Source organism: Equus przewalskii, chromosome 2, assembly GCF_037783145.1.
Source record: "Equus przewalskii isolate Varuska chromosome 2, EquPr2, whole genome shotgun sequence".
Lineage (NCBI taxonomy): Eukaryota > Metazoa > Chordata > Mammalia > Perissodactyla > Equidae > Equus > Equus przewalskii.
The window spans coordinates 13,815,133-13,838,843 of NC_091832.1; the positions used below are offsets into that span (position 1 = coordinate 13,815,133).

Below are 23,711 nucleotides of genomic sequence, written 5' to 3' on the forward strand. Positions count from 1 at the left end.
TAGAAAGTTCCCGTTTTATTAAAAATTTCTTTCCTTGCTGAGAAGTAAGCCCCACCTTCACTCTCTTCTGAGTACGTGCAACCTCAAAACTACAAGTCCCATAAGGCCGGCCGCGGGGAGTCACCATCTTGATGCACCTTAGCGCGCATGTCGGCGGGAGAGGGAGCATTTGGGGAGAAGAAACCCCGCCCCCCTGCAGCCCATTGGTTGGAGGAGCCGGCGGCGAGCTCAGCGGTTGGCCAGCGTGCCCGCCCGTCCGTCGCGTCGGCCGGGGTCAGAGTGCGCGGAGGTGAGTCGGTGTGTTGTGGACTCGTGGTGCTGGCTGCCGCTGTTGAGGCGGCCGGGAACGGGCGGTGGGGAGCGGGCGGAGCTGGCCCTGCCTCTGCCTGGCCGACGCCGCAGTCGGCGCGGGCCGCGCCCGCCGCCGTAAACTGCCCCGAGCGCCTGCTGAGGCCGAGGGAAACGTCGGGGCCTGCACCTGGAGGGAGCCTGCCGCGCTGGCCCCGAGGAGGGGGCGTTGCCATGGCGACAGCCTCTCCCGCCGCTGACGGGGGGCGGGGGCGGCCCTGGGAAGGAGGGCTGGTCTCCTGGCCCCCTGCCCCTCCTCTTACTCTCCCCTGGACTTGGATGGGTCCGAGTTGGGGGCAACACCCCGGGGTGGGTGATGGGGAGCGCCTCCCCAGATTGGGCCCTGGTTAATGCATGCGGGGTGAGGGTCGTGGCGCGCACAGTTTGTGCAGCCTGGGGTGGCCCATGTGCTCACCCTGGATGCGTGATCTACTGAGTAACGTTCTGGCGGAGAGGGACTGGGGCAGGGCTTTGCAAGACAGACCGGCTGAGGTGATTAAGGGTGCTGACTTCCTACCTGGGATTACTAGGGAAGAGGAAGAGAGGTTTGACCAGAGAGGATAGAAACTCAGCAAGGAGGTGGATAGAAAATCCCCTTTCCCCTCTCCCTAACACTCACACCTACACACAAGGTTAGCCGTTTACCTGTTTGTAAATCTGTAGCGGTGATAGTAGTGACGAGGAAGGAGGAGTCAGGGGCCTGACTTGACTAGCTTTCTGTTTGCTTTTCCTTCAAATGTTCCAGCAACAGGTGTTTTCTTAAAACAAAACGGCATGAACTTGGATTGGGGCTTGACTGCGAATTCTTGCAAAATGTAACTGCTCCTTGCTGACTTGAAAGATGGTGAATGTGGCCCCTCATTGGGGCTTTGGATTTTGTCCGTAGGGCTGGATTTTGCAAACTGATAGTGCCTATCATTGCCTCTGCTCTAGGTCTCTGTCCACTTCCTATGGTATTAGCGCTTGTCAGACATTTTATCAGTCTCCCAACTGAAGGGCAAAAATCCACGAATTCCATTGGCTAAAGACTGTAACACTGTTTGAACTATAGTAGGTTGTGATTGGCCGAATGATTTTTGATTGTAGAGTTTCTACCAGAAATTGGCTTCATCAAATTCTGCTTTATTCTGACTTTATCATACACAGCATGCCTTGTTTTAGTGGGTTTGTGCCTGGAGCTTAAGTATATTATACCTGAATCCCCTACCATTTAAAAGCCAATTTATAAACAGGGATGTGGAGTGTGACTCCACTAATGTGTGTGTCTGTGATCTTGGTTAGAAACCCACTTGGCTGCCTTTCATCAGAGACGTGGGTGGGGGAAGGGAGCTGCCGGGAAGTGATTGATAAGGTTTCCTTTATGGATTCTGTGGTGCTTCACTGGAGCTCAGAGCACTTTGGCAACTTAAGCACTCCAAATTAAAAGCTCATTAACAATTCCTGCCCAAAGATCCTGTAAATAATCGGCTAGCTAGGTCACAGAGCTTGGCTGAGAGCTTTCCTTCCGACTTGAAATTTCCAAATAAAAGTGCTTTTATTCCCTTTCATTTTGAAAAGTGTTTTCTTTGTGGTGGGGTAAGTTGGTGTCATTTTCCCAGGGGATCTGAGTAGAATAAAGTTTTAAATGTGTAGAGTGGTAGACAGGAATAGGTTGGTTCCAAACCTAGGCGTTTCTTTGTGCAAAGGGCATTGTTAGCTTACAAGGGCACCTCTGCAACTTCTAGTCCTTCGGAAGATCTGAATTAGGTGGTAAATATGACAGGTGTCCACTGGTGATTTGACTTGGCATTTGGTTACCTTGACTTTCTTAGAACTTGAGGCAGACCTGAAGTATCCTGCAAGTGTTTCCTGGTCTGTGTGGCCATTTGCAGTATGTCTTGTGAGTTTGTGGCAGCCAAGCCATCCCCCAAACCTGGCCTCAGTTCCTGAGTTCTGAATATTGTCAGTCCTACCAGTGTAGACTAGGATTCTGAGATTATTCAGAGAGCCGCCACTTCATGGTCATCTTTGTCAGTCCAAGCTCAGATACTGTAAATGTTTAGTGTTTCTAGGTGAGAAGCCTCCTTAAGAAGAAAAGTATGCTACTAGGGAACATAAAATTTATTATTCTAAAATATGTAGTACTCGTAACTTCTGAAAGCTCTGTAAGGGCACTGTCCTTCCACATAGATAGTTGTTATCCCAAAGTAGTTTGAGTTTAGGAGTTTGAATTATAGTGTGGTCCTTAAATTGTTTCAAACAGCAGCCCCCTTGGGGATTTGATCCTTTATATTGAAGTAGACTTGTTGCAGAGATGTGTATTTATCCACAGCATTGGGGCTTTCCAGCTCTCACAGAACCTTCAGCATCCCCAGCTGCCAGTCTTGGCATCTTCGAAGTAAGGAGAGGTGAGAATCCTTGTTGCATGGTCAAGTTTGGCTTGACTTCTTCCTTACGAGTATTTGGGCTTAGCAGGTGGGTGGTGGGGGCTGGTGGAGTTTGTATTGTTCTATACCTTTTTCTGATAAGACACTGTATGCTCAAAGACTACTGAAACTTACCCAAAGTCTGTAAGTGATGAGAGTTGGAGGTGGGGGATCCCGACTCTCAAGTTCTGTCGTGATTTCTTTGTGGGCATTGCATGAGCAGGTACTTTAGGTTAAGGAAGGTTGAATAGAGCCAGAATAATCCTTTATCCTGAGAAATAGACATCTTAAGACAATAGGAGGAACACAATCATTTGACTTTTGATAATGCATTTGACCAAGGCCTTTGGGATCTTGGCTTGTGGGTCACTGTTGGGTGGATGGTTAATCCCAGCCTATCTCCATTTTACAAGGATTGGGGCTGGCTAAAAAGATGGACTCTGATGATTGATATCCAGGATCTTAGAGGCTGTTTGTTCAATAACTAGAAGGCAGGCACTTTACTAGGTCCTGGGATTGTGTGAACAAGATAGCCGCTGTCCCTGACACCAAAGAGTTTCCAGATTCATGGGAGAGACCAATAGAGTAAAGAAGCAGTTATGATACGCTCTGAGAGTGCTATACTAAGGTAAGTATAGGTGCTTTGGGAGTACTCAGAAGAGTCCCCAACCTAGACTGGTGGGTTGAGAGAAGGCTCTCAGAGGAAGTAACCTCCTCATCTAGAATTAGATGAAGACATGAGGGATCAAGTGTGAAGGTCAGAGCTTTGTTGAGTTTCAGAAACTGAAGTTCAGTGATTGAAACATAGAGTACTCAGTGGTCAGGGGGCGGGAGAGCATGGTGAGAAATGAAGCAAAAAAGGTAAGCAGAGGCCAGGGCTGTATAAGCTTTTAGGAGTAGATGGTGGGTGGAAAGAAAATTAGAGTATGTTGGCAAACTTTTTCTGTACAGGACCGGGTACTAAATATTTAGGCTTTGTGAGTTTCTGTCACAACTATTCAACTCTACTCAACTCTGCTGTTATAGCATGAAAGTAGCCATGGTATGAAAATGAATGAGCATGGTTATGTTCCAATAAAACTTTATAAAAATAGGTAATAGCTGGATTTGGCCTGTGGACCATAGTTTGCCAAGCCCTGGATCAGACTATCATAAGAGCAGTAAGAAGCCATTGAAAGGTTTTAAGCAATGGACTGATGCTAGATTTGTGTTTTAGAAAGTTTGCTCTGATTCCACTATTTAAGAATGGGTTGAATGGGGCCAATACTGGAGGCAGAGAACAGTAAGGAGGCTGTGGGAGTTACATGGGTAGTATTTTATATTTCTGCCTTTGAGGCAGTATTTTGACACTTAAAAATTGAGTATAACTGAATCTTTGCATATATGTGTATATTGATTCTCTTTACTAATTTCCTGGCCATCTGGAGCTTAAAAGATGTCTACCAAAAGTTGTTGGCAATCCCAGCTCCTATTTCATAGACTAGAAAAGATGTAGGAAGGGAAAGTTGGTGTAGGATGAATGAAAGGTTTCGGGAACTCTTTTCTGTTGAAAGAAGTGGGGAATAAATGGAGCCCTGGTAGGGTTCCTGGTCTTGGGGCTCAAAGCTTAATGTCAGTTGCTTTGAACTTCTTGAACTATCCACACATGGAGGAGAACCCATTTTCCTAAGCTTTCCAAGGAATTGTCCTCTCTATATATGCCCTACTCAGTCTTTCCTTTCCTTGCTTGTAGCAAACTGATGACCTTTTTCTGGTTTGGGGAATGTTTCCTAGTTCAGGTCTGATGGTATGTGTCAGGCGCAGGGACTAAAGAAAGTATTTGTTGAGTATCCGATGAATTGTCTTCCTCCTGCAAGCCCCAGTGTACGTGTATTGCTGAAGGGAAGCCTGTAGGTTTCTGATAACACTGTTTGTGTGACCTTGGGCAAGTGACTTCTCTGAGTTTATCTTTCCTGTCTGTAAAATGGAGATAATGGGACTTAATGAGGTTGGTCAAAGGATTTAATGAGATAATGTATGTAAAGCTCTATGCACAGTGTCTTTAACTTTTCTTACTAATAGTGTTTCACACTATTAATAATTTTTTAAAAAGCAGCCAGCAATTGAGTGAGTTGACCTTTGGCTTACTTAGTATGTTTTGGGTTCTTACAGTTGTCACTGTGGTCATATAATAGAAACATAGTCCCTGGCAGAGGCAGCCAGCAGACAGGAGGAAGTTACAAATAAAGCAAGGCATCCCTTTTCATAATGGACAATTTTCAGACAGGAGGAAGTTACAACTAAAGCAATGCACCCCTCTTCATAATGGACAATTTTCAAACAGCAAGAGTCCCATTCAGAATCCCAGAACTTTCTTCAGGGTGGACCTTAGCCCCAACCCCATCAGTGAAGCGATTTGAGTGAGCAGCTACCCGAAAGAAATTCACCGAAGTGTGACCAGTCGTTTCTCCCCGTCTGTCGGGGTCATTTATTAGTGTTGCCACCCCGTGGCCCTGTATCTTTGTAAAGTGCCTCTCAAATGTTTTTTATAACTTTTCGCCACTACTCTGGGAAGTGGGTCAGGTGGTCAGCATTATTGTTCTTGCTACCCCTGTGAGGAAACTGAGGCCCAGGAAGGTTAAGTGTGTTGCTGGAGGTCGTGCTGTGAGGTACTGTCAGAGCTAGTGCAGATTTACCTCCAGATGAAATTGTGTTAGTTTATTGCTGTGATTTCTCTTCCTTTGAGTGAGAGATGTGTAGTCATTGCAGAACTGCTCTCTGATGTATGCCTTGTCTAGGTCTGCTAGGCTTGGTTTGGGTCCCACTGTATCCACTTGGTCCTGTTGGGTTTTAATTGATGACTGCTAGGAACAGGCCTGTGGGGAAGCAGATTCCCTTTGGGTCATTGTTTTTAGCCCGTCCTCCTTTGGGGACATTCTTGGGGGAGCCTTGGGTTACAAGAGATTGCTTTGATATGTTCAAAATTGTGCCTTGTGCCCCACAGCTACAGGTAAAATCAAAAGGCGGATAATTTATGGGAGTGTCAGAGCTGGCCGCTGGCACCTCAGGAGGCCATTAGTATGCCTGTTCAGACCCTCTGTGTCCTTGCAATTGATTCTTCTTTGCATGAGCTTGATTTGGGAAGCTGTAGATCTGTGGGTAGTGATTGGATGTGACAGTCCAAACACTGGTCCCTAAATTAATCCTTTTAATAGTATTCTGGCACCAAGGCAATGCGTGCTCTTCTTTCTCTCTCTCTCTTCAACCAGGGAGGACAGAATGGGGTGGGCTAGGACGAGGAAGAGAGGAAGAAAGAAAAGAAGCTTTGCTTGGTACTCAGGCCCTGCTCTGTTCTAACCTGTTCTGATTCCAGAGCAATTGACATCATGACTGTGGGCATATTAATTCATTCAGCAAACATTTACTCCCACTTTCTTTGTGCCTAGCCCCGTGCTGGGTGCCAGGTATACAGAAATGAATAAAACGTGGTCCTTGCCCTTAAAGATCTATGTCTAGCTCAGTATTTCTCAGACTTTTTAAACTCTTGCCCTATTTCGATGAAAAAACTAATCTTATGCTTTTCTTTACTGCTACTTGAAAGTTTAAAATGCATTAGAGTCTGACAAAGAAGCAAGTCCAAGAAATTATTACGTCAAATATGCTTTTTTACACACTTGTGTGCGCACGCACACACACACCTCCTATCTTCCATCCTTCTCACCTAATTCCCTAAAAATTACTGGTAGGAAGAGAAACATAACTACGATCTTACAATATAGTGAGATAAAAGTTATGAAAGAGGAATAAACTGTGCCACTGGATCTCACTTAAGCAATTAACTTTATGATGGAGGGTCAGAGAAAGCTGCTAAAAGGAGGAATTTGAGCTGGATTTCGAAGAAACAGCAAGAATTTGCCTGGTAAGAATGGAAGTACATTCCAAAACGAGGAGTAGCATTTGCCAAGGCACAGATTCGTAAAAGGAAACATCACATTTGGGGACCTGAGCAAGGGCTGGATGTCACCCTGCCTCCTGCCGCTTTCTCTGCTCTGTGAGATGGGAAGATCTGCCCCTCTGGAATTGGGTTTGAGAAGAGGCTTTGACTTGGGTTGTAGTTGTTTTAATCCAAAGGACCCCTTCCTGTTTCTGCTTTTTGTACCCAGGGCTGCAATTAGTTTTTCTTGTTAAAGTATAAAAAATTTATTATGAAAACCAAATTTGGTTGATTTGGACAGACTTAATTATTGCTGGTGGTTGAGTTACTTTTAGTTAAAGTCCCACCTTACCTCAAAAGAAAACTGAAGTTGATATGTACCATTAGCCCCTGGCTGATGGGAGAATCATCAAGTGGAGAAATGTGGGCTCTCAAACACTGGAGCGGAGAACAGGACCCCGAAGAGCCGAGTGCCTCTGAGCCTTAGTCTTCTCATGTGGATTAAGTGAGATGAAATATGTAAATATGTAAATCACTAATACAGTGCCTGGTATATAGTAGATTTTCAGAAAATGGTCTTTCCTCTTTTCCATGTACTAATGATAGCTCCCTTTTATTGAGCACTTAGTATTGTGCAAAGTACTTGATATACGTTGTATAGTTGAATTGAACACCAAAGAGATAGGTATTGTTATAGCTATAAAATTACAAAGAATATGTGATGAAGTCAGGATTTGAAGCTTGACTTTTCTAATACCAGCGTTTTAAGAACTCGGCTGTATGACTCCTTGTTTCTATACCAGTTCCATCTTGGAAGCAGGGGTATAGGAGGTTCTGGGTACCTCTCCTCTGGGGTTAGATGCTGTCTACAAGTGTGGGAGGTGCTTAAAGGGATGAGAGTACCATACCCTGCCCTCCCTTCCTTTCTATCCTGTTTATCGTGTGTTAGGAAACAAGCCTTTGCCCCATCTTGTGTGACTCACACGAGACTTTCCCCCTGAAAACTGACTTGCAGGACTTTGCAAAGAGATGTTTCCCAGCTTGGGCCCTTTGGTGGAGTTTGCCAAAGTTCCTGGGTGTGGCTGATGGGTTAGCAAAAGGCAGGCAAATCACAGTCACTTCTTTTTGTGTGCTGCCTTGAGCTGTTGAGATAGGCTCATTGAAGGGGAGAGTGAGCCTGCTGTGGCCTGTGGTGTTGCTATCAGGATTTGGTGTTCCTGAAGGTCTTCAGTGACTTTAGCTCTACTGGTAGTTTCGGTTTAGCAGCTGCTTCTGATGTTGGACAAGCTCTCCCTAGCCCTGCCTTGGAGCAGAAGCAGCTGAAGCCTACAGGCCAAGGAAGTGATAGGTTGTAGAGAGGAGCTTTTTTGCTGAGGTGAACACCCAGCTTTAGAGTTCCTGCTTCCATTCCACTTTGGGGCTATCAGGAAGTTGCATAGAGGTTGCAGGGCATGTCAAGCTTTGTTTATCTCAACCTCTAGCCTTCAGCAGACTAGACCAAGCCCTCGGGCTCCTGGCCTCCACTGTGAGACTGCAGAGAAGCTTGAGGGTTGGGTGGTCAGGCTCCTCCTTGTGTTGCGCAGTGGCCTGGTCTGGGGTCAGGAGCCCTGGGTTCTGTTCTTACTCTTACTTGCTACATGGGCCTTGGGCAGTTCTTTTCTCTTCCTGGGGCTCATTTTCCCTGGCTGGTTGGACTGTGTCTCCTCTTAGGTTTTCTTTCACCTTTGACAGTGTGATTTTCAGAGGAAGTGGTCTGGCAGTAAGGATGCATTCGTGAGGCTGAAGATTATGACTTTTGAAGGCATGCAGTTTGTATTTTTCCCAGGCTATTTTTAGCTGCCTAGCACAGAGCCTGTGCCTGGGTGAGTTCCAGACAGGTATTAACCGCGTTCTCTGTTAATGCCTCTGTAACTCAGGTGCACTTGTGATACTATGGGTCAGATTGGGACAGGGACTTGCCTCAGGACTGGGCACTGGGGAAGCTGTAGCTGTCTCAATGCTTCTAGTCAGCTTGACTCAGAACCTGTCCCTGGTGCCTTGGAGTTTCTCTAGAATGTCCCGCTGCCTCCCAATCTGGCTTTAAATGGAATGGATTGAATCCAGAGATGGTAGAAACCCTTATCCTCTCCAGAGATTCCAAGTATATGTGGCTGGGGAGATGGGGTGGGAGTAGACCCTGTGTTTCATGATGGGCTTCTCTTCTTTCCCATCCCCCAGGCTCCCCTGGCCTGTGTATGTGGATATTAAAGGATGGCCCCCTCCCTTTGCCCTCCCTTCCCCCCTCCAGTAATGGAAGGCTATAAAATGTCTATTTACCCAAGACACCAGAATGACTCCTCTGTGGTTCCACTAATCTGGTGATTTGGTGCTTCTCTGGTCTCTCAGGTAAATACAGATTGAAGCTTTTTATAAAGGCATATTATTTCCCTCATTAAATGTGTGTTTTGGCACATGCGTTATTTACCTGACCGACAGTAATGGCTGCAGAGGAGCCATTGGTGTCTGTTGTGTAAATAGTCTGCACAGAAACCATCCTCCAGGGGCTTTGGCCCAGGCCTGTTTCTCCAAATCGGGCTGGCCCTGTGGCAGTCCCTGTTTACCCCTCCCTTGTCCCCACTGGGGGGCTGGTTCCTTCATTTTGAGGAGAGAATCATTCATTTTCCTCCTTGCCATAGGTTACTTATTACCTTTAATTTGCTAGGAGAAGGAAAAGGGTGTCTGAGAATAAGTGTGTATAAATCTTGGTCTCTGATGAAAGAGAGCGTGCAGAAATACACAGAATCATAGACTGTTTCTTTTGAGTTCTGCCCCTCAACTAGATACTCAAAGTCCCAGCTGATAATATAAGTTATATACTTATATTCTGCAAACTTGTGACTAAAGTATGAAGACATTAATAGAAAAGGGAAATCCCTAAGGTGCTAGAGGGGACGAGGGCGGTAGGATGCCTCTGCAGGGAGTGCAGGGGTGTTTCCTGAGAAGTCTCCTATGGTGGCAGGAGTGCCCACTGAGGGGGCATGAGTGGGGGTGCTTATGATGGAAACTCCATGCTATGAGGGCTGGCTTTTGCCAGCCTCCCTGCCTCCCTTCGGTGTGCGGTATGAGGAGATTGCTCTCTCACGTGCTATCTATTCTCTGTTTCTCTTTAAAATCCACGTTGCATATGGATTTTTAAAAAGTTTGAAATAGCCCAAACTGACATAAAAGTTGGAGGTACAGTACAAAGAACTTCTTTCTGGAACCACTTGAGAGTTAAGTTGCCAACTTAACGCTCCATCACCCTGAATACTTTGCACGTGTTTTCTACATGCAAGGACATTTTCCTACCTAACCACAATACAACCATCAAAACCAGGAAATTCACATTGATATGTTATCTCCATCTAAGCCTCAAACCCCATTCAAGTTTTCCAGTTGTCCCAGTATTGTTCTTTGTAGCAAAATGATCCAGTTCAGAATCATGTGTTGCATTTAGTTATCAAGTCTCTTTAATCTCTTTTAGACTTTCCTCAGTAAATGTTTCGTGATGTTCATGACCTTGATACTTTTGAAGATCACAGGCTGGTTATTGTATAGACTCTCCCTCATTAGGGTTTGTCTGATATTTTCTCATGATTAGTTTCAGGGTGTACATCTTCAACAGGAATATCACAGAAATGATGCATTGTTCTCATTGCATCCTATCATGTGGTGCACGATTTTGATTTATCCCGTTATTGGTGATGTTCATTTTGATCACTTGTTAAGGTGTTATCTGCCAGCCTTCTGCATTGTGAACTGACTCCCTGTTATAATTCATAAGCATTCTGTGGAGAGATACTTTGAAACTATGTGACTATCCCTTATCAAACTTTAATTTTATTTATTTATTTGTATCTTTATGGACTCATGGTTTCCTTTTTTTATTCAGTACATTATAATCCATTAATATCATTATTTATTTGGCAGAGCGAGCCTCTTCAAGCTGGCTTCTGCATCCTTTTGATATCTTCCCATCATTCTTTGAGTATTTCCTTGCTTTCTGGAACGAAAAGATACTCTAGGCTCATCTTGTACTTACCCTGCGACAGCCCTGGAATCAGCCATTTCTCCAAAGAGCTGTAGTTCTTTCAGTGGAGAATGTTATTTAGAAGGCAACTGGGTGCTAGATGTGCTCCTTGTTATTGGAGCATTGCTGCTCCCTGACCCTTCAGTAGACAGAGCTAGAATATATGCATGTGTGTATATATATCTGCATATACGTATATCATGCTCATATTTACAATGTATCGTACTCACGTTTACATCCAGCTTTATTTTTATATATTATATATATCAGAAACCATGGGTTCACACTGTTAACTTCCAATTCCAATCCAACACCACAGATTTTTTCTCTTTCCATATTTTAATTCCATCCTCTGTGAGAAACCTGGTTCGCATTACCCTTAATATATGCTCTTTTTTGATCAGTCCCTCTGTGTGTAACTAATCTCTCATTGTTGCCACTGCCCTTTCCCTCTCTTGGGTGCCTGTTTTACCCTGCCCATGACTCCCCACGTCACACTCTGCCCCCACACATGTGGATGCCCTCTGCAACCCCATTTGGGCTCTGACTTGCTACATCACACCTTCCTGTCTCTGTATGGATGCCCTCCTCATCCTGCTTGGACTCTGATACTCCCCCCGAAATGCTTCTGGCTTCCCCCACTCCAACTGGTGTAGACACCTATCTTTCTCTGCCTTGATGGCTCTAAAGCCACTAGACTGGATTTTTCAGGAAGGGAAGAGGAAGAGCCGCTCTCTGTTTCTTGACTTGAGTTAAACTCAGTTGTTAGAGGTAAGAGAAGTATGGAATGCATTGACTACTGACATGTGGAGGCCTGGTCTCCTAATGTCTGTTTGCAAGACTTCCTACAGGAGAATCTTCTTGTTTGGTTGAAATCAGGTGAGAAAGCAAGGCCTGCAGGTAAGAAGACCTCAGGCCATCAATGTATTTGTCCATGGGAGGGGATAGGATATATATAGTTTGCTATATGGGAGGTGCAGAACATTCTAGGGATGCAGGAGACATTGATGTACTCTTTGAGGTTGTCTTATGTATTAGTTGGATTTATAGGCCCAAAGGATCGGGATCCAGGCTTGGCCAGGTGGGCATAGCCCAATAGGATAGCAGTAGTAATAATAGCTAATATTTCTTGAGCCCTTATATGCCAGACACTGCTCTTACAGCTTTACGTGTGTTCTCTCATTTCATTCTCATTTAAGGAGTAGGCACTATTATTATTGTCATTTTACAGATGAGGAATTAAAGAACAGAGCTTGCCCAGGGTGCCATGGCAAATAATTGGCAAAGCCAGGATTCAAACCTGGAAGCCCTCTTTAATCACAGTGCTTAATTGCCTGTAGTATTGGGCAGACGATGTCTGATTGACTCTATATACACTTTATACACTGTTTATACATGTTGGAGAGCAGTAAGACTTTCAAAAATCCTTATGCACTGCCTAACTCCAAGGCATTACAGAGGAGTTCTAAGGCCCTGAGGGACTTTGGGTCCAAACTAGAATGCATAATCTGGGCAGACAGGGGTCTCCCATCTCAGCGAGTCTTCAGTGCAGTTCAGGAGTGGGTGATGTGAAGAGTTATTTTGGATTCCACTTTTCAAAGGGATATTGGCCCATTAACCTTTCCAAGGGATTCCATAATGAAACTCAAGCCAGCCTTTGTCTATCCTGGGCTGAGGAATTTTGGCTGCATCTTTGGAGAGGCTGTAAAACTATGGTAAAAACAAGCACTGTGCTTGTGCAGGGTCCATGAAGAACTTAAAATAGTTGTTGGTCTTAGCGCTACTGAATCCCCAGGGAATCTCACTATAAGGATGGGGAAATTGAGGACCCACACTTGCATATATCCTAATAAATACTCAGGCTAGTTACTATAGCTTGTACAGTGAGTCGGGAGAGCTGAGACAGGAAGTGATAGTTGGCATTGCCTGTGTCCGCTCAGGTGGTAGTGGCTTCATTGCCTCACACACACTGAGTGTGCTCTGGACTTCCCAGGCTGCAATCTCCTCCACCCAACGTGAGGGAGCTGGTGTCCATTTGCAGCCTTTCAGAGGCAAGCTTTTGGCTCTGTTGAAATGGGGCTTCAGCAGGCATAAACTGTGGCCATTTCTGTATTGAGCAGTGAGATTTTCGTGTTTGACTTTGAGGAATAAACTTGAGGGAATTTGAGTGTTGGGTATAAAAGGGGGAAAAACACAGAATTTCTGTTTTGTTCCTGCCTTTTTTTTTTAGGAAGCTTGAGTTATTTGGGAGTAAAACTTAGGCTTTGATTTTTATATTTACTTAGCCCTCTAAGAAGCAGGCATTCTGCAAATTTAAAAGGAAACTTGAAAAGTGATTTGGATTGGGGTTTTTTTTGCACATGTTCACTCAGAAAACTTTACTAGACTTTTAGCAATGCTCCCATTACTGCCACATCTGGGTTTTCTCTTTTTCTTCCCTATTTAAAAAAGTCCCGCAGTCATTCAGGGCCTCTAGTAGAGTGAGTCTAAAGGCGGCAAATGGGAAGGCCTGAGGCTGTTGCCAGCTGTGGTCTGCAGGCCTCATTCATTCCCCCAGGGTGCCACTTATTGGTGTGGGGGCTGGGGAATCACCAGAATATCGTGGCTCCATTCGCTTTCACATTGGGAGAAGGGAGAAGGGAGAAGGGAGAAGGGTATGTGGAGATGTCAAGATACTGACAGGGAAGCCAGGGGCAAATGGCTCATCTCAGAGCTGAGGAGAGCATCTTGGGCATTTTCTGCTGTTTGTCTGAGTCTACTTAAGTCTACTTAGCTCCCAGAACTGTTTGTGCAACTGGGTCACCTCATGTTACTTTGGGAACCTCAGCTTTAATGTTAACTATTGCCACCTGAGAAGTGACCGCAGTGTTTTTCTCTTTTCTCTTTTGAACTTTAGAGCTCCATTTAAAGATGAAGGCCAGTGTTGCATGTTGTTTTGAGAATGATTTGGGAGACTCAGAGCTGTCATGATGGTGCAGGAGCCAGTATTAGGGTCTTGAACTCTTCAGTAATGAATACTATGATTCAGGAAAGGGGCCCAGAAACACTGGGGAGCGGTTCATGTTGTGTGAATATTCCCGAAGACTAGATGGAACAGGGCCACAGTGGGAGGGGAGTAACCCAGGCTCTCTGTTCTTTTTTTTTTTTTTTTTTTTTTAACTTTCCTCCCCTAAGTTTTAGATGCTTCTGGATGTTCAATGCTAGCACCTTTACAGACTGGAGCAGCTCGATTTTCTTCATATTTACTTTCAAGAGCAAGAAAAGTGCTGGGCTCCCACTTATTTTCTCCCTGTGGTGTTCCGGAGTTCTGCTCCATATCCACCAGAAAGCTGGCGGCCCACGGCTTTGGCGCATCCATGGCGGCAATGGTGTCCTTCCCTCCCCAGAGGTATCACTACTTTTTAGTGCTGGACTTTGAGGCCACGTGCGACAAGCCACAGATTCATCCTCAGGTAACTGTTGCATCATTGCTTCAGAAAAGGTGGGGTGGGCAAGGAGGGAGGGAGGATAAGAGTCTTGCTTCCTGGGACCCAGAGGCACTTTTCCATGTCTTTCTGGCTTTTAGTTACTTATCTGGAGTTCCTGCCTAGGAAGCAGGACTTGGTTCAGGCATGCTAGGGTAAGGTAGACCTGAGAAGTCTCTGGAGAGAACTGGGCACGTTGTTCCTCTCTGGTCTCAGCTTTTGGGAATCAAAATATTTCCTTCTGTCCCATTCTTCCTCTCTCCTATCCCTTCCTTCCTTCCTTCTCCTTCTCCTGCTGCATGTTCTTTTAAGGAATACTGTGGTAGTCAGCCTCCATGATGGCGCCAGTGCTCCTTGCCTCCTGATATTTACACCCTTGGTCACTTCCCTCCCACACTGAATCAGAGCTAGCCCTGTGTAACTAATAGAATATAGTGGAAGAGACATTGTGTGACTTTTGAGGCTAAGTCATAAAAAGCAGTGCAGTCTGCATTGCTCTTTTGGATCACTTGTTCTGGATGAAGCCAGCCGCCATGCTATGAGGACACTCAAGCAGCCCCGTGGAGAGGCACGTGTACACAGGAACTGAGGCTCTTAGCGAAAAGCCACTACCAGACTTGCCAGTCATGTTTCTTGGCACTATCTTGGAAGTGAATCCACCAAGCCCAGTCAAGCCTTCAGATAACTAGAGCCTCAATAGACATCTGACTTCTACCTCAGGAGAGACCCTGAGCCAAACTGGCTGCTGAGCCACTCCTGATTTCCTGGCTCACAGACACTGTGAGAGATACTAAATGATTATTGATGTTTTAAGTTGCTAAGTTTTGGGATGATTTGTAATGCAGCATTAGATAACCTGAGCAAGTACCATTGTTGGTCTATTGGAAAGGAAAATTTCTGGGCTTGTTTTTTTCTTAGTCACCAGCTGCATTCAGAGACCTTTTACCTTTTAAAGTAGTGCTACTAGGAAGCTTGGATTAGTGGCTGAGAGGCACCTGTGCTAGGTGATATTGGCATGCCTGGTATTTGCTTTAGGGGAATGATTGGGGACTGATGTGGCAGTGCATTGTAGTGTGGGGGCGTTGAGTATGCCTGGCTCTAGGACTGTAACTTCCCTGTGGGGCCGGGTTATCAGGTGTGTAATTTTGGGATGCATAGACTTATTTTTCTGGGAGCAGCTTTCAGTAGTAAAGAGGAGGGGGAAAAGAGGACTGTAGCATCAGGTACTGGGGAGACCGGGAGTGGGGTCCATTCAGAGGTCAACTGGGTTCATTTCTCATGGTTTTTATCCAGAAGGGGGGGACTATCTTTAGAATAGTAGATTATTTTCCATAAAGCAGATAATACAACCCTTTTATCTTCCCCTTTCTCCTCTCCTATTTGCCCTTAAAGTAGTGGTCTGCCTTTGGGACGTTGGAATCAGGCTTACTGAGGCTTGGGAAGCCAGGAGCAGGATGAGGAGAATGTCTGAAGGAATGAGCTTTGGATGAAAGGGACTATGGCTTGGGAGCTACCTGAGCCACACGTACTTTCTCAGCCCCTTTCTCCTGCCTGTACTGTAGAGTCTTCTTCTCTGCGTCTCACAACTGCTAGAGATTCTGGGGTGCGTGTGCTTGGGTGGTGGGTGGGAATTTTGGCTATCTAGATTCTCTCTGGTTGGAAATCAGGGATCCATATCCTGATATGCCGTATTATTTTCCTTCCTGATATAGATTTCAATCACTGAGTAAGCCCTATTGGGACCTGTTTAAAATCCAACACATCGCTGTTGCATATGATTCATTCCTCTTCTATACCCTCATGATTGCTTGGCACCTTCTTTATGTCATTTCCTGCTTTCTGCTTCCTGGCACATGCCTATGTATGTGTCTGAACTTTTCAGTTAGATTATAAGCTCAGGTAATTATGCGGGTCTGTTCTCTTGTCCTACAGAGGGTCCTGTCAATGTTGGTGAAGGTGAAGCCTGATTCATGTCTCAATTTGGTCTGCCAATTTCACCTTGCATCTCTCTTTCAAGGGCATTGTTCTTTTTATTTTTTGTTCTTTTTGTTTATTTATTGCAATGCTGAAGACATAATGCAGTACAGATTTAAATCACTTGTATCCAACCTCCTTCCCAGGCTTAGGCACCAAGGCCTTCTAGACCTAGGCTGAGGTAGGGCTTCATGCTGTTTACCAGGATGTGGGCCTGATTAAAGATTATCTCCAGAATCAATGAACCCTGCTGATGTGATTCCAAGGGCACTTAAGGAATTGGCTGCCCTGGTTCATTATTAGCAAAGCATTAGCTGCTGCTTTAGAGAACTCAGGAAGAAGCATTTGCTGTCTTGCTTATCTTTAAAAGGGGAATACGAATGATCTTGGAAATTATAGACCTGTTAGTTTACTGTGATTCCAGAGAAGATACTTGACCTGATCGTCAGATAATCAATCAGCAAACAGCTAGAAGAGCATAGGGTACTGAGTAATAACTTACATGGGTTTGTGAAGAAGAGCAAATCCTGTCAGATCAATCTAACTTCTTGCTGTGACATAGTGATGGATTTGAGTGGATCTAGGGCAAGTGATAAATGTAATGCATCTCTACTTCATTAAGCCTCTACAATGCTGTGATCAACAGGTAGGAAGGTGAGTTTGAGGCAAGACAGCTCTGTTGGACTACCCATTGGACCACTCTCAGGGAAGGGATGGGCAGCTCAGGAGTGACTTAAGACTTATGGTTAGTGGCAACTTAAAGCCTCTCTCTCTCTCTTTTTAAAAACACCTTCCCTAAAGTTTGTAGGTAGGAGGATCTTGATAGGATTCAGAGAAAATTTGGAAGATGGATTGGAGAAGTTGTCAGTCCTAGATAAGACAGTGTCCTTCCTCTGAGGTCATCATAGGTCAGGTTCTCATTAGAGCCTTTGTGCTATTTAGGTCTTCTGGTCAACAAGGGCAGTGGAGAAATTGGAAAAGCTCAGGATAAGAGGAACAAAAATCACTGGAGGCACAAAAATAGGACTTAGAAAGAAAGAAAAGACGTCGAATATGGTTTTAGTGACTGATTTCTTGTCCAGACTAAATAAATTCATCATATGGGAAGTAGTTGTTCAAAGAGGATGTAATAACTTGCTCTTCGTTTTAATAAGGACAAAAAAGAAAGGAATTTAAATGGAAGCAGGGAAGATTGAGATTTGGGATGAGAATGAACTTCCAGAAGAGATAGTAAAAGGACAAGAATATGGTGTGCAAGTTAGGTCAGCCGCCCCTAGTGCTCTCTCAGAATGGCTCGATGGCTGTCCACTTGACAGAGATGCTTTGTGAGCCAGGTCCGTATGCCTCCTGGGGATGGGCTTGGGACCGTGAATCAGAACCAGCCCAGCTCCCCTCCTCCCTGGCTCCCAGGAGCTTTCAATACTCGAGGCCCCTACATAGTACACTTCTGATTTTTGTGGAGGTGTGTCATACCCCTTGGGTGTGTAAGAAGCAGAACAAGTTTTGGGTCAGGGCCTATCTGGAGGCTTGTCCTGGGGTTCATTCCTTTCATATGTCTCTGGTTTTCAGAAGTCCTTGAGTCAGCTTATTGGGACTATCCTAAAGGAATGCCACTGTGAAAAACTAGCAGGTGTAGGCTCTGTTGTACTTGGGTGAATAACAATATTGGTTACAAACATGGTAAAACATCCTGTATTTTCCATTTGTCTTCATTTTTGCTGTTTATTTTTGTACTTTGTTCAGCTAGGTGAAACTGGAGTGGTCGGTTTGCCAGTAATAGGCCTTCATTTTCTGGAGTTTGCCCTCATTTTGTTTTACATGTTTCGATTCAGATTAACATGATAGGTATTGGTTGAATATGAGACTATTTTTCATTTGAAAACATTTTTGCACTTAGATGTTAATTTAGGTGGTTCAAAATACTTTAGAGACTCTAAATTTGAGGGATATAATTCCTTTCTTGCTATAGGAAATGTTTCCTGATATAGAAGTAGGTTTTTTTGGGGGAGAATGTGGCTCCTTTGCCCTCGCTAGCAGGAGTTCATGTTGCTCCTTTTGGTGTGGATGTGCATCGAATGATGGTGGTCGTGACCCCGAGGCCCGGGGAGCAGCCTGAAAGCTTTGGTGGGATCTTTAATTGTGCATCTTTAACCTGGGGGCAAGTTCTCTCACCACCTCAGTGTTCAGAAAAGACCAAAGCAAATGTAAGTGAAGAAAATGAGGTATAGGCCACAGTGCGTGGGGAGGAGGAAGTAACCCCAGCTGTCGGATGGCCAGGAAGGGTGCAGCCCGGCTCTCCTCGTCTGGGGAGCCGACCAACTGGCTGCCGCCTCCTCTCCCTCGCTGAGCTCCCTCTGGCCTCCATCAGGCTCCTGGGTACAGTCTTTCTCACTGCTCTGCAGCAGCTCTGCCGGCTGCTTTCCTTCTCATCTGTATTCAAGTGCCCATAACTTTGGAGAAAAATGACCTTTGGGGTTGAGGTTTTCTGGTGGTTGGTCTTTGTCCTCAGGGGCTTTTTCTTTTTTTGTTCTTTTTTTTTTTTAGGAAACCTTGAAGAGACTCCATCTGCATTTTGAGTTAGAACTATGAGTAAAGGAGTTTCTCTTTTATAGGAAATTGTCCAGATGCTGGGTTGTTTTGGAAGGGTTGTGGCGGGGGGTGGGGGGGAGGGTTGATGGTGACAGGAGAAGGAATAATGTAGAAGAGAGGCGTTTGGGGGATTTCAGTATAACTTAAAGCTGCCACATCATTTATTAGTCTTTTGTGAGAGAGACATTTTGGAAAACTTCACAGGAAATTGGTTAAGATCCCTACAAATTCAACTATACAGATTTTGACTCCCTTCCCCTCCATTCAAGGCTGAAAGGCAGGCTCCCCCTGCCCCTGCTGCCCACCTGATACATACACCTTGCTCTTGCTCTCTGTGCACCTTCTTTCCTTCCCTCTGCTCTTCGTTCCTGTGCTCTCCAAGTGGACAGAAAGGCAGTCCCCTCGGGAAAGAACTCACCCTTCCCTCCCCATTCACTCGTCCTGGTAGCAGCTCCTCCAAGAGGGAGGGGTCAGACCCAGCTTTTTAGCGGGAGAGCCCAGTTGTTGGGTTGTTGTGTTGTGGTCCGTCTGCCCGTGGTCCCTATCAGCCTGCACTTTTTTCTGTACAGACAGGCGAAGGCACTGACGCTATTCTTCTAAACTGGGAAATGAAATGCAAAACCGATGTTAATGCAACATTATGGTTGAGATTAAATGCACCAAAATCAGGAAATTCAAAGTTATGCTTCCCACAGCAACTATAACTCAGCCTCATCTGGCGTGTGTAGTATTTTGTGTTAGTGCGGATGGTGTTATATGTTAAGACATTAAAGTTAACACCATAAGCAGAGCACAAAATGCTTGAGGGGGCTGAGTTATGACGACTGTGTGAGCCGTAAGTGTTCTTACACAGCCTCCCGACTCCTGGAATAATTTTTCCCCTGCCCATCAGACCAATTATTGCCTTTCTTTGTAGTTATATCTTTGCTTTAACACATTTCTTCTTCCAGGGTCACTATAAATGAATTCCTCTGTTGGTGGCCAAAGATGGTGGTGGGAATGGGGCAGCCCACTAGGCCCTTTTGTCCTTTTTGTTGCTGCTTCCATATATGTGGTGCCTCCCCCGCCCCCTCCCAAAGCCCCCCCTCCTCCACAGGCTGCTGATTCCTGGTGGTCCCTCATGGGGATGGGCCTCCCCCTGACTCTCACAGTGGCTCCTCTCTACTGTTCCCTGAATGGGAACAAGCATTTGCTGTGTCCGGGTCTTGGCCCTGTTGTAACTTCACGGGAAAGCCGAAGGGCCCTTCTTTATTTGGAGCAGACATAGCAATGCAGAAGTAAAATATACATCTCGGGGAGTGGAGCACTGATGCATGGTGGTGCTGCCTTGTGTGTTTGGCATAGCAGAGGCACGATCGAAGTGGGTTTATTTGCTCTATTCAGACTGCTTCTCTACCTTCCCCAGGGTTTATACCTTTCAGCTGCCATGGTGTATAGGTAGGCTGTGGAGTTGCCTGGGGGTGGGACCAGGAACTTTCTTTGGGGCGCACTGGGTCACTGGTAACAAAATCACTACATAATTTAGTGCAAATCAGGAAACATCCCCCCCCCCCCCCCCCCGGCTCCAGGCTCTTATTATCCTGGTGGCCTCCCCTGGGCTGAGACAGCTGTCGGAATGCAGATTTTGTTAGACACTGGGCTAAGGTTGGTGGTGGGGAAGAGCTCTAAAGAATAGGGCCATTGATAAATGGTGAATGAAATCAGGGCCTGTAAACTAACAGTGGCACTGAGCTGCCTTTGAAAGTTTTTGTTGGACATGACAAAACCACGCAAGTCTGCAAAGGAATGGGGAGGATCTCATTGTAACCACCTTAGAGGCAATGAAAAGCCCTCTTTACTCTTTGGATAGCAACTTCAAGCTCTGTGTTAGATGCTAGGGATAGAAGGACAAATAAGAAATGGCCCCTACCCTCAAGGAGCTCATAGTCGAGGAGGGTAGACATATGTGTAACCAGCATTAAACAGTATGATAACTACTATCACATAGGTAAGTACTTGGTACAATGGGGGCAAAAAGAAGGGAATGATCAACTCTGCTCATGATTTGGGGAAGGGGTTGCATAGGCTTCGTGTTAAGAGAAATTTAGGAGCCTGGAGGGGGCCAAGTCAGCCAAGGCCTCTCAGAACTGTTGTAGCAGAAACAAAAGAAGGTGCTCACAGATTACACCAGAATGAATTGGCCTAAGTTTGAAAAACTGACCCGGATAGTAGGCTTGTTTATGGGAATATTGAAAATGAGGAAGAGGGAGAATGAAGACTTTGAACCTGGCAAAGATTTCACCATTTGGTTAGTAGGATTATCTGTATCAGTTCTGTGGTATTTCTCGCAGTCAAACTAAAAGGTCTTACTGGGATGCTGTAAATGAGAGTACGAAGGCTAGAAGATGTTTAAGAGAATTTTAGCCAATAAAGTGGGCAAAAAGGGTGAGGGTCAATGTAGAAATATGTGAGCTGGGGCTCTGAGGCATCGCCAGGGCAGGCTGATCTTATCCCTCCACTGCGATTGAAGGTAGCACTGGGCTGGGCTGCTAGGTCTCTAGGAAGAGGCAAGGGCTGGAGAATGACATGACAGCCCCCACTCTCAAAAGTACTGGCAATTTGGATCTGGATCTGCTAGGCATCCCTTGGGAAGACCCACCTTCAACAGACCAGGTAGGCTTAGACCCTTCCAACAGGTAAACAGCCAGCAGACTAACATTGAGAAAAGTGAGGAAGGAAGGATGAATGAAGAGGCAGGAGGGCCTGGGTAACAAGAGATTTGCTACAGCGGAGGTGACTGGAGGGCGTGGTGGTGGGGTTGAGCGCTCCCTTGAGCAGCTGCAACAGGTGCACAGCCATAGAAAGAGAGCCAGTAGGGGCCAGCCCCATGGCCGAGTGGTTGAGTTTGTGTGCTTCGCTTCAGTGGCCCAGGGTTTCTCTGGTTCAAATCCTGGGCACGGACATGGCACTGCTCATTGGGTCATGCTGAGGTGGCGTCCCACATGCCACAACTAGAAGGACCCACAACTAAAAGTATACAACTATGTACCGGGGGAGCTTTGGGGAGAAAAAGGAAAAATAAAATCTTGAAAAAAAAAAAAGAAAGAGAGCCAGTGGATTGGGAAGGGGTGGGGAGAATGAAAGCCAAAGGAGTATTTAAGGTAAGTTCATAGGCTTCACTTTGCTCTGTCCCCGTGCTGTCGTGCTTTTCCTCTCCCCTCTATTGATGACATTTCTTACCTTGTAGGCCGATCTCAGTTGTTTGACATGAGGAAACTGACATTAGGAGATGTTTTCTTTATCTCTGTGTCTTTTTGGGAAAGAGGATCCTGAATCATTTTGATTAAGATGCCATTGGGATGATGATGTTTTATTTTGTTATCCTGGGTGTTCACAATACTTTAAAAGCCCCCACAGTTGTGCATTTATGTGATCGGTTTTGAGCCTGAGCTGTGAGAATTGAGTCATAGCCTAAAAGCCTGAAGCAAGAGTGTTCCCAGTTTGATGCCAGCCCCCTAGGCTGGCAGGTCTGCAGCAGAAGGGTGAGCAGGCTGGGACAGGCAGAGAAGGGTTGTGTATGCTGAGTGCCGCCATGGGCAGAGCTCTGTTAGGTGCTAGGAGAATCAGAAGAGAAGTAAGTAGACTCTGGAGGGAGAGAGAAACATCAGGGAAGCTTTTAATCTGAAGTAGAGGTACCTTGGAATGGGCTGCTATTTAGATCCTGTCCCTGCATGTATTTGGCTAGTGGGAGATCTTGGTCTGTGGACAGCAGACAGGTCTGTTGCATGAGCGCTCCACTTCTGTTCTAGCGCTGTGCTCAGTGTCTAGTCCTGGGGAGGCCCTTCCAGTCAAGGACTGGTCTGAAGGCTAAATGCTGGCAGAGGCTCTTATTTGGAGATGCCAATGTTGCCGAAAGGAAGGGAGTGTGCAGAGTCTACAGTGAGGTTGGGAGCAAAGTTGGTGAGCCAGAATAGGAGTTGTGAATGTTTTGTTGAGTGGAAGAGAGGAAACAGATGTTGGAAGTCAGAGTTCATGGGAATGGAGAAGATCGTGTTCCAAGGGGTTAAAAATGAACATAGAGGAAAGTGGTTAGGAGATATTACTTAAAAGAGATGTTAGTGGGTTGGACTAAGGTGGTGATGGTGGGAATGGAGAGAAGTTATGTGTCATAACCTTTACATGTGCTGGGAAAGAAACGAGCTTGAGAAAAATGCTCTGAAGCAGCTCATAGCTCCTTTGGATACTAGTGGGCTCCTGGGAGTCAGTGGTACCTAGAGATTTGGTCAGGAGTGGAGTATGGAACCTATGGTTGTTGTAAATGGAGTGCTCTGAGTTGAAGATCCATATCAGGGAGAACTGATGGAGGTGAGTTCCTTCCTGGTGATGCAGGTAGTTACTCCTTGAGGATCTCTGTATGATGAACTGTTTGGCCATTGGCCTGTGGGAGGTGGGTAGTGATGGTTAGGTAGGTAGGATGACAACTAGCTAGAAAGCTTGGAATCTTGCTCTCCAAAAGTGTGATACAAATTGAGAGCCATGGCTTGAGATTGCAGTGCCTGGAAATGGAGTCCAGGGACTATATCTGCATTGTTCATGGGTGTTTTCCAGCACTGGAAACATTTGAATGAAAGGCCAACTGATTGACTGAAAGGGACTGGTAATTAGTTGGGGACGGAGGAGGCAGGGACTGATGAATGGGGTGAAAGATGCCATTTTGGTAAGGTCTGCTTTCACTAGAAAGCTAACATGACTAGAGAAATAATGCCAGGGGCAGGCCTTAAAGGAAGTTTATGGTGTGGAATGTGGTGGTTGGTGATGCGCACAAGGAGTCCACAGCTTGGTGCCTCAGGATATTGCAGGAATTGCTGTCATCCTGTTCCAGGTCTGTGGCCAGTGTTAGTAGGGCCTTTCTCAGGACCAGGGGCAGTAGGATAGCTCCTGCCTTGTGTCTGTAAGGTCTTCATAAGAGAGGTATCCAATCCTGCTTTTTG

The 23,711-nt window shown here is 45.6% G+C and overlaps 1 protein-coding gene across 47 annotated transcripts in view; it reads left to right on the plus strand.

Annotated features, from left to right (window-relative positions):
• Positions 1-205: 205 nt before the first annotated feature.
• The window catches only part of ERI3 (ERI1 exoribonuclease family member 3), a 127,116-nt gene continuing 103,610 nt past the window's right edge, over positions 206-23,711 (plus strand). For 9 of the 47 annotated variants that reach the window (XR_011532775.1, XR_011532774.1, XR_011532780.1 and 6 more), the window contains exons 1-3: positions 288-657; positions 2,660-2,735; positions 13,889-14,166. Coding sequence is in view for 24 of the 47 variants with exons in the window: in XM_008515992.2 (XP_008514214.1) it covers positions 523-657; positions 2,660-2,735; positions 13,889-14,166 (489 nt within the window). In the remaining 23 variants the exon portion in view is untranslated. Of the gene's footprint in view, positions 841-2,590; positions 2,736-13,888; positions 14,167-23,711 lie in introns of those variants that run through there. The other 38 variants (XR_011532840.1, XR_011532834.1, XM_070593258.1 and 35 more) reach the window with 17 other exon arrangements.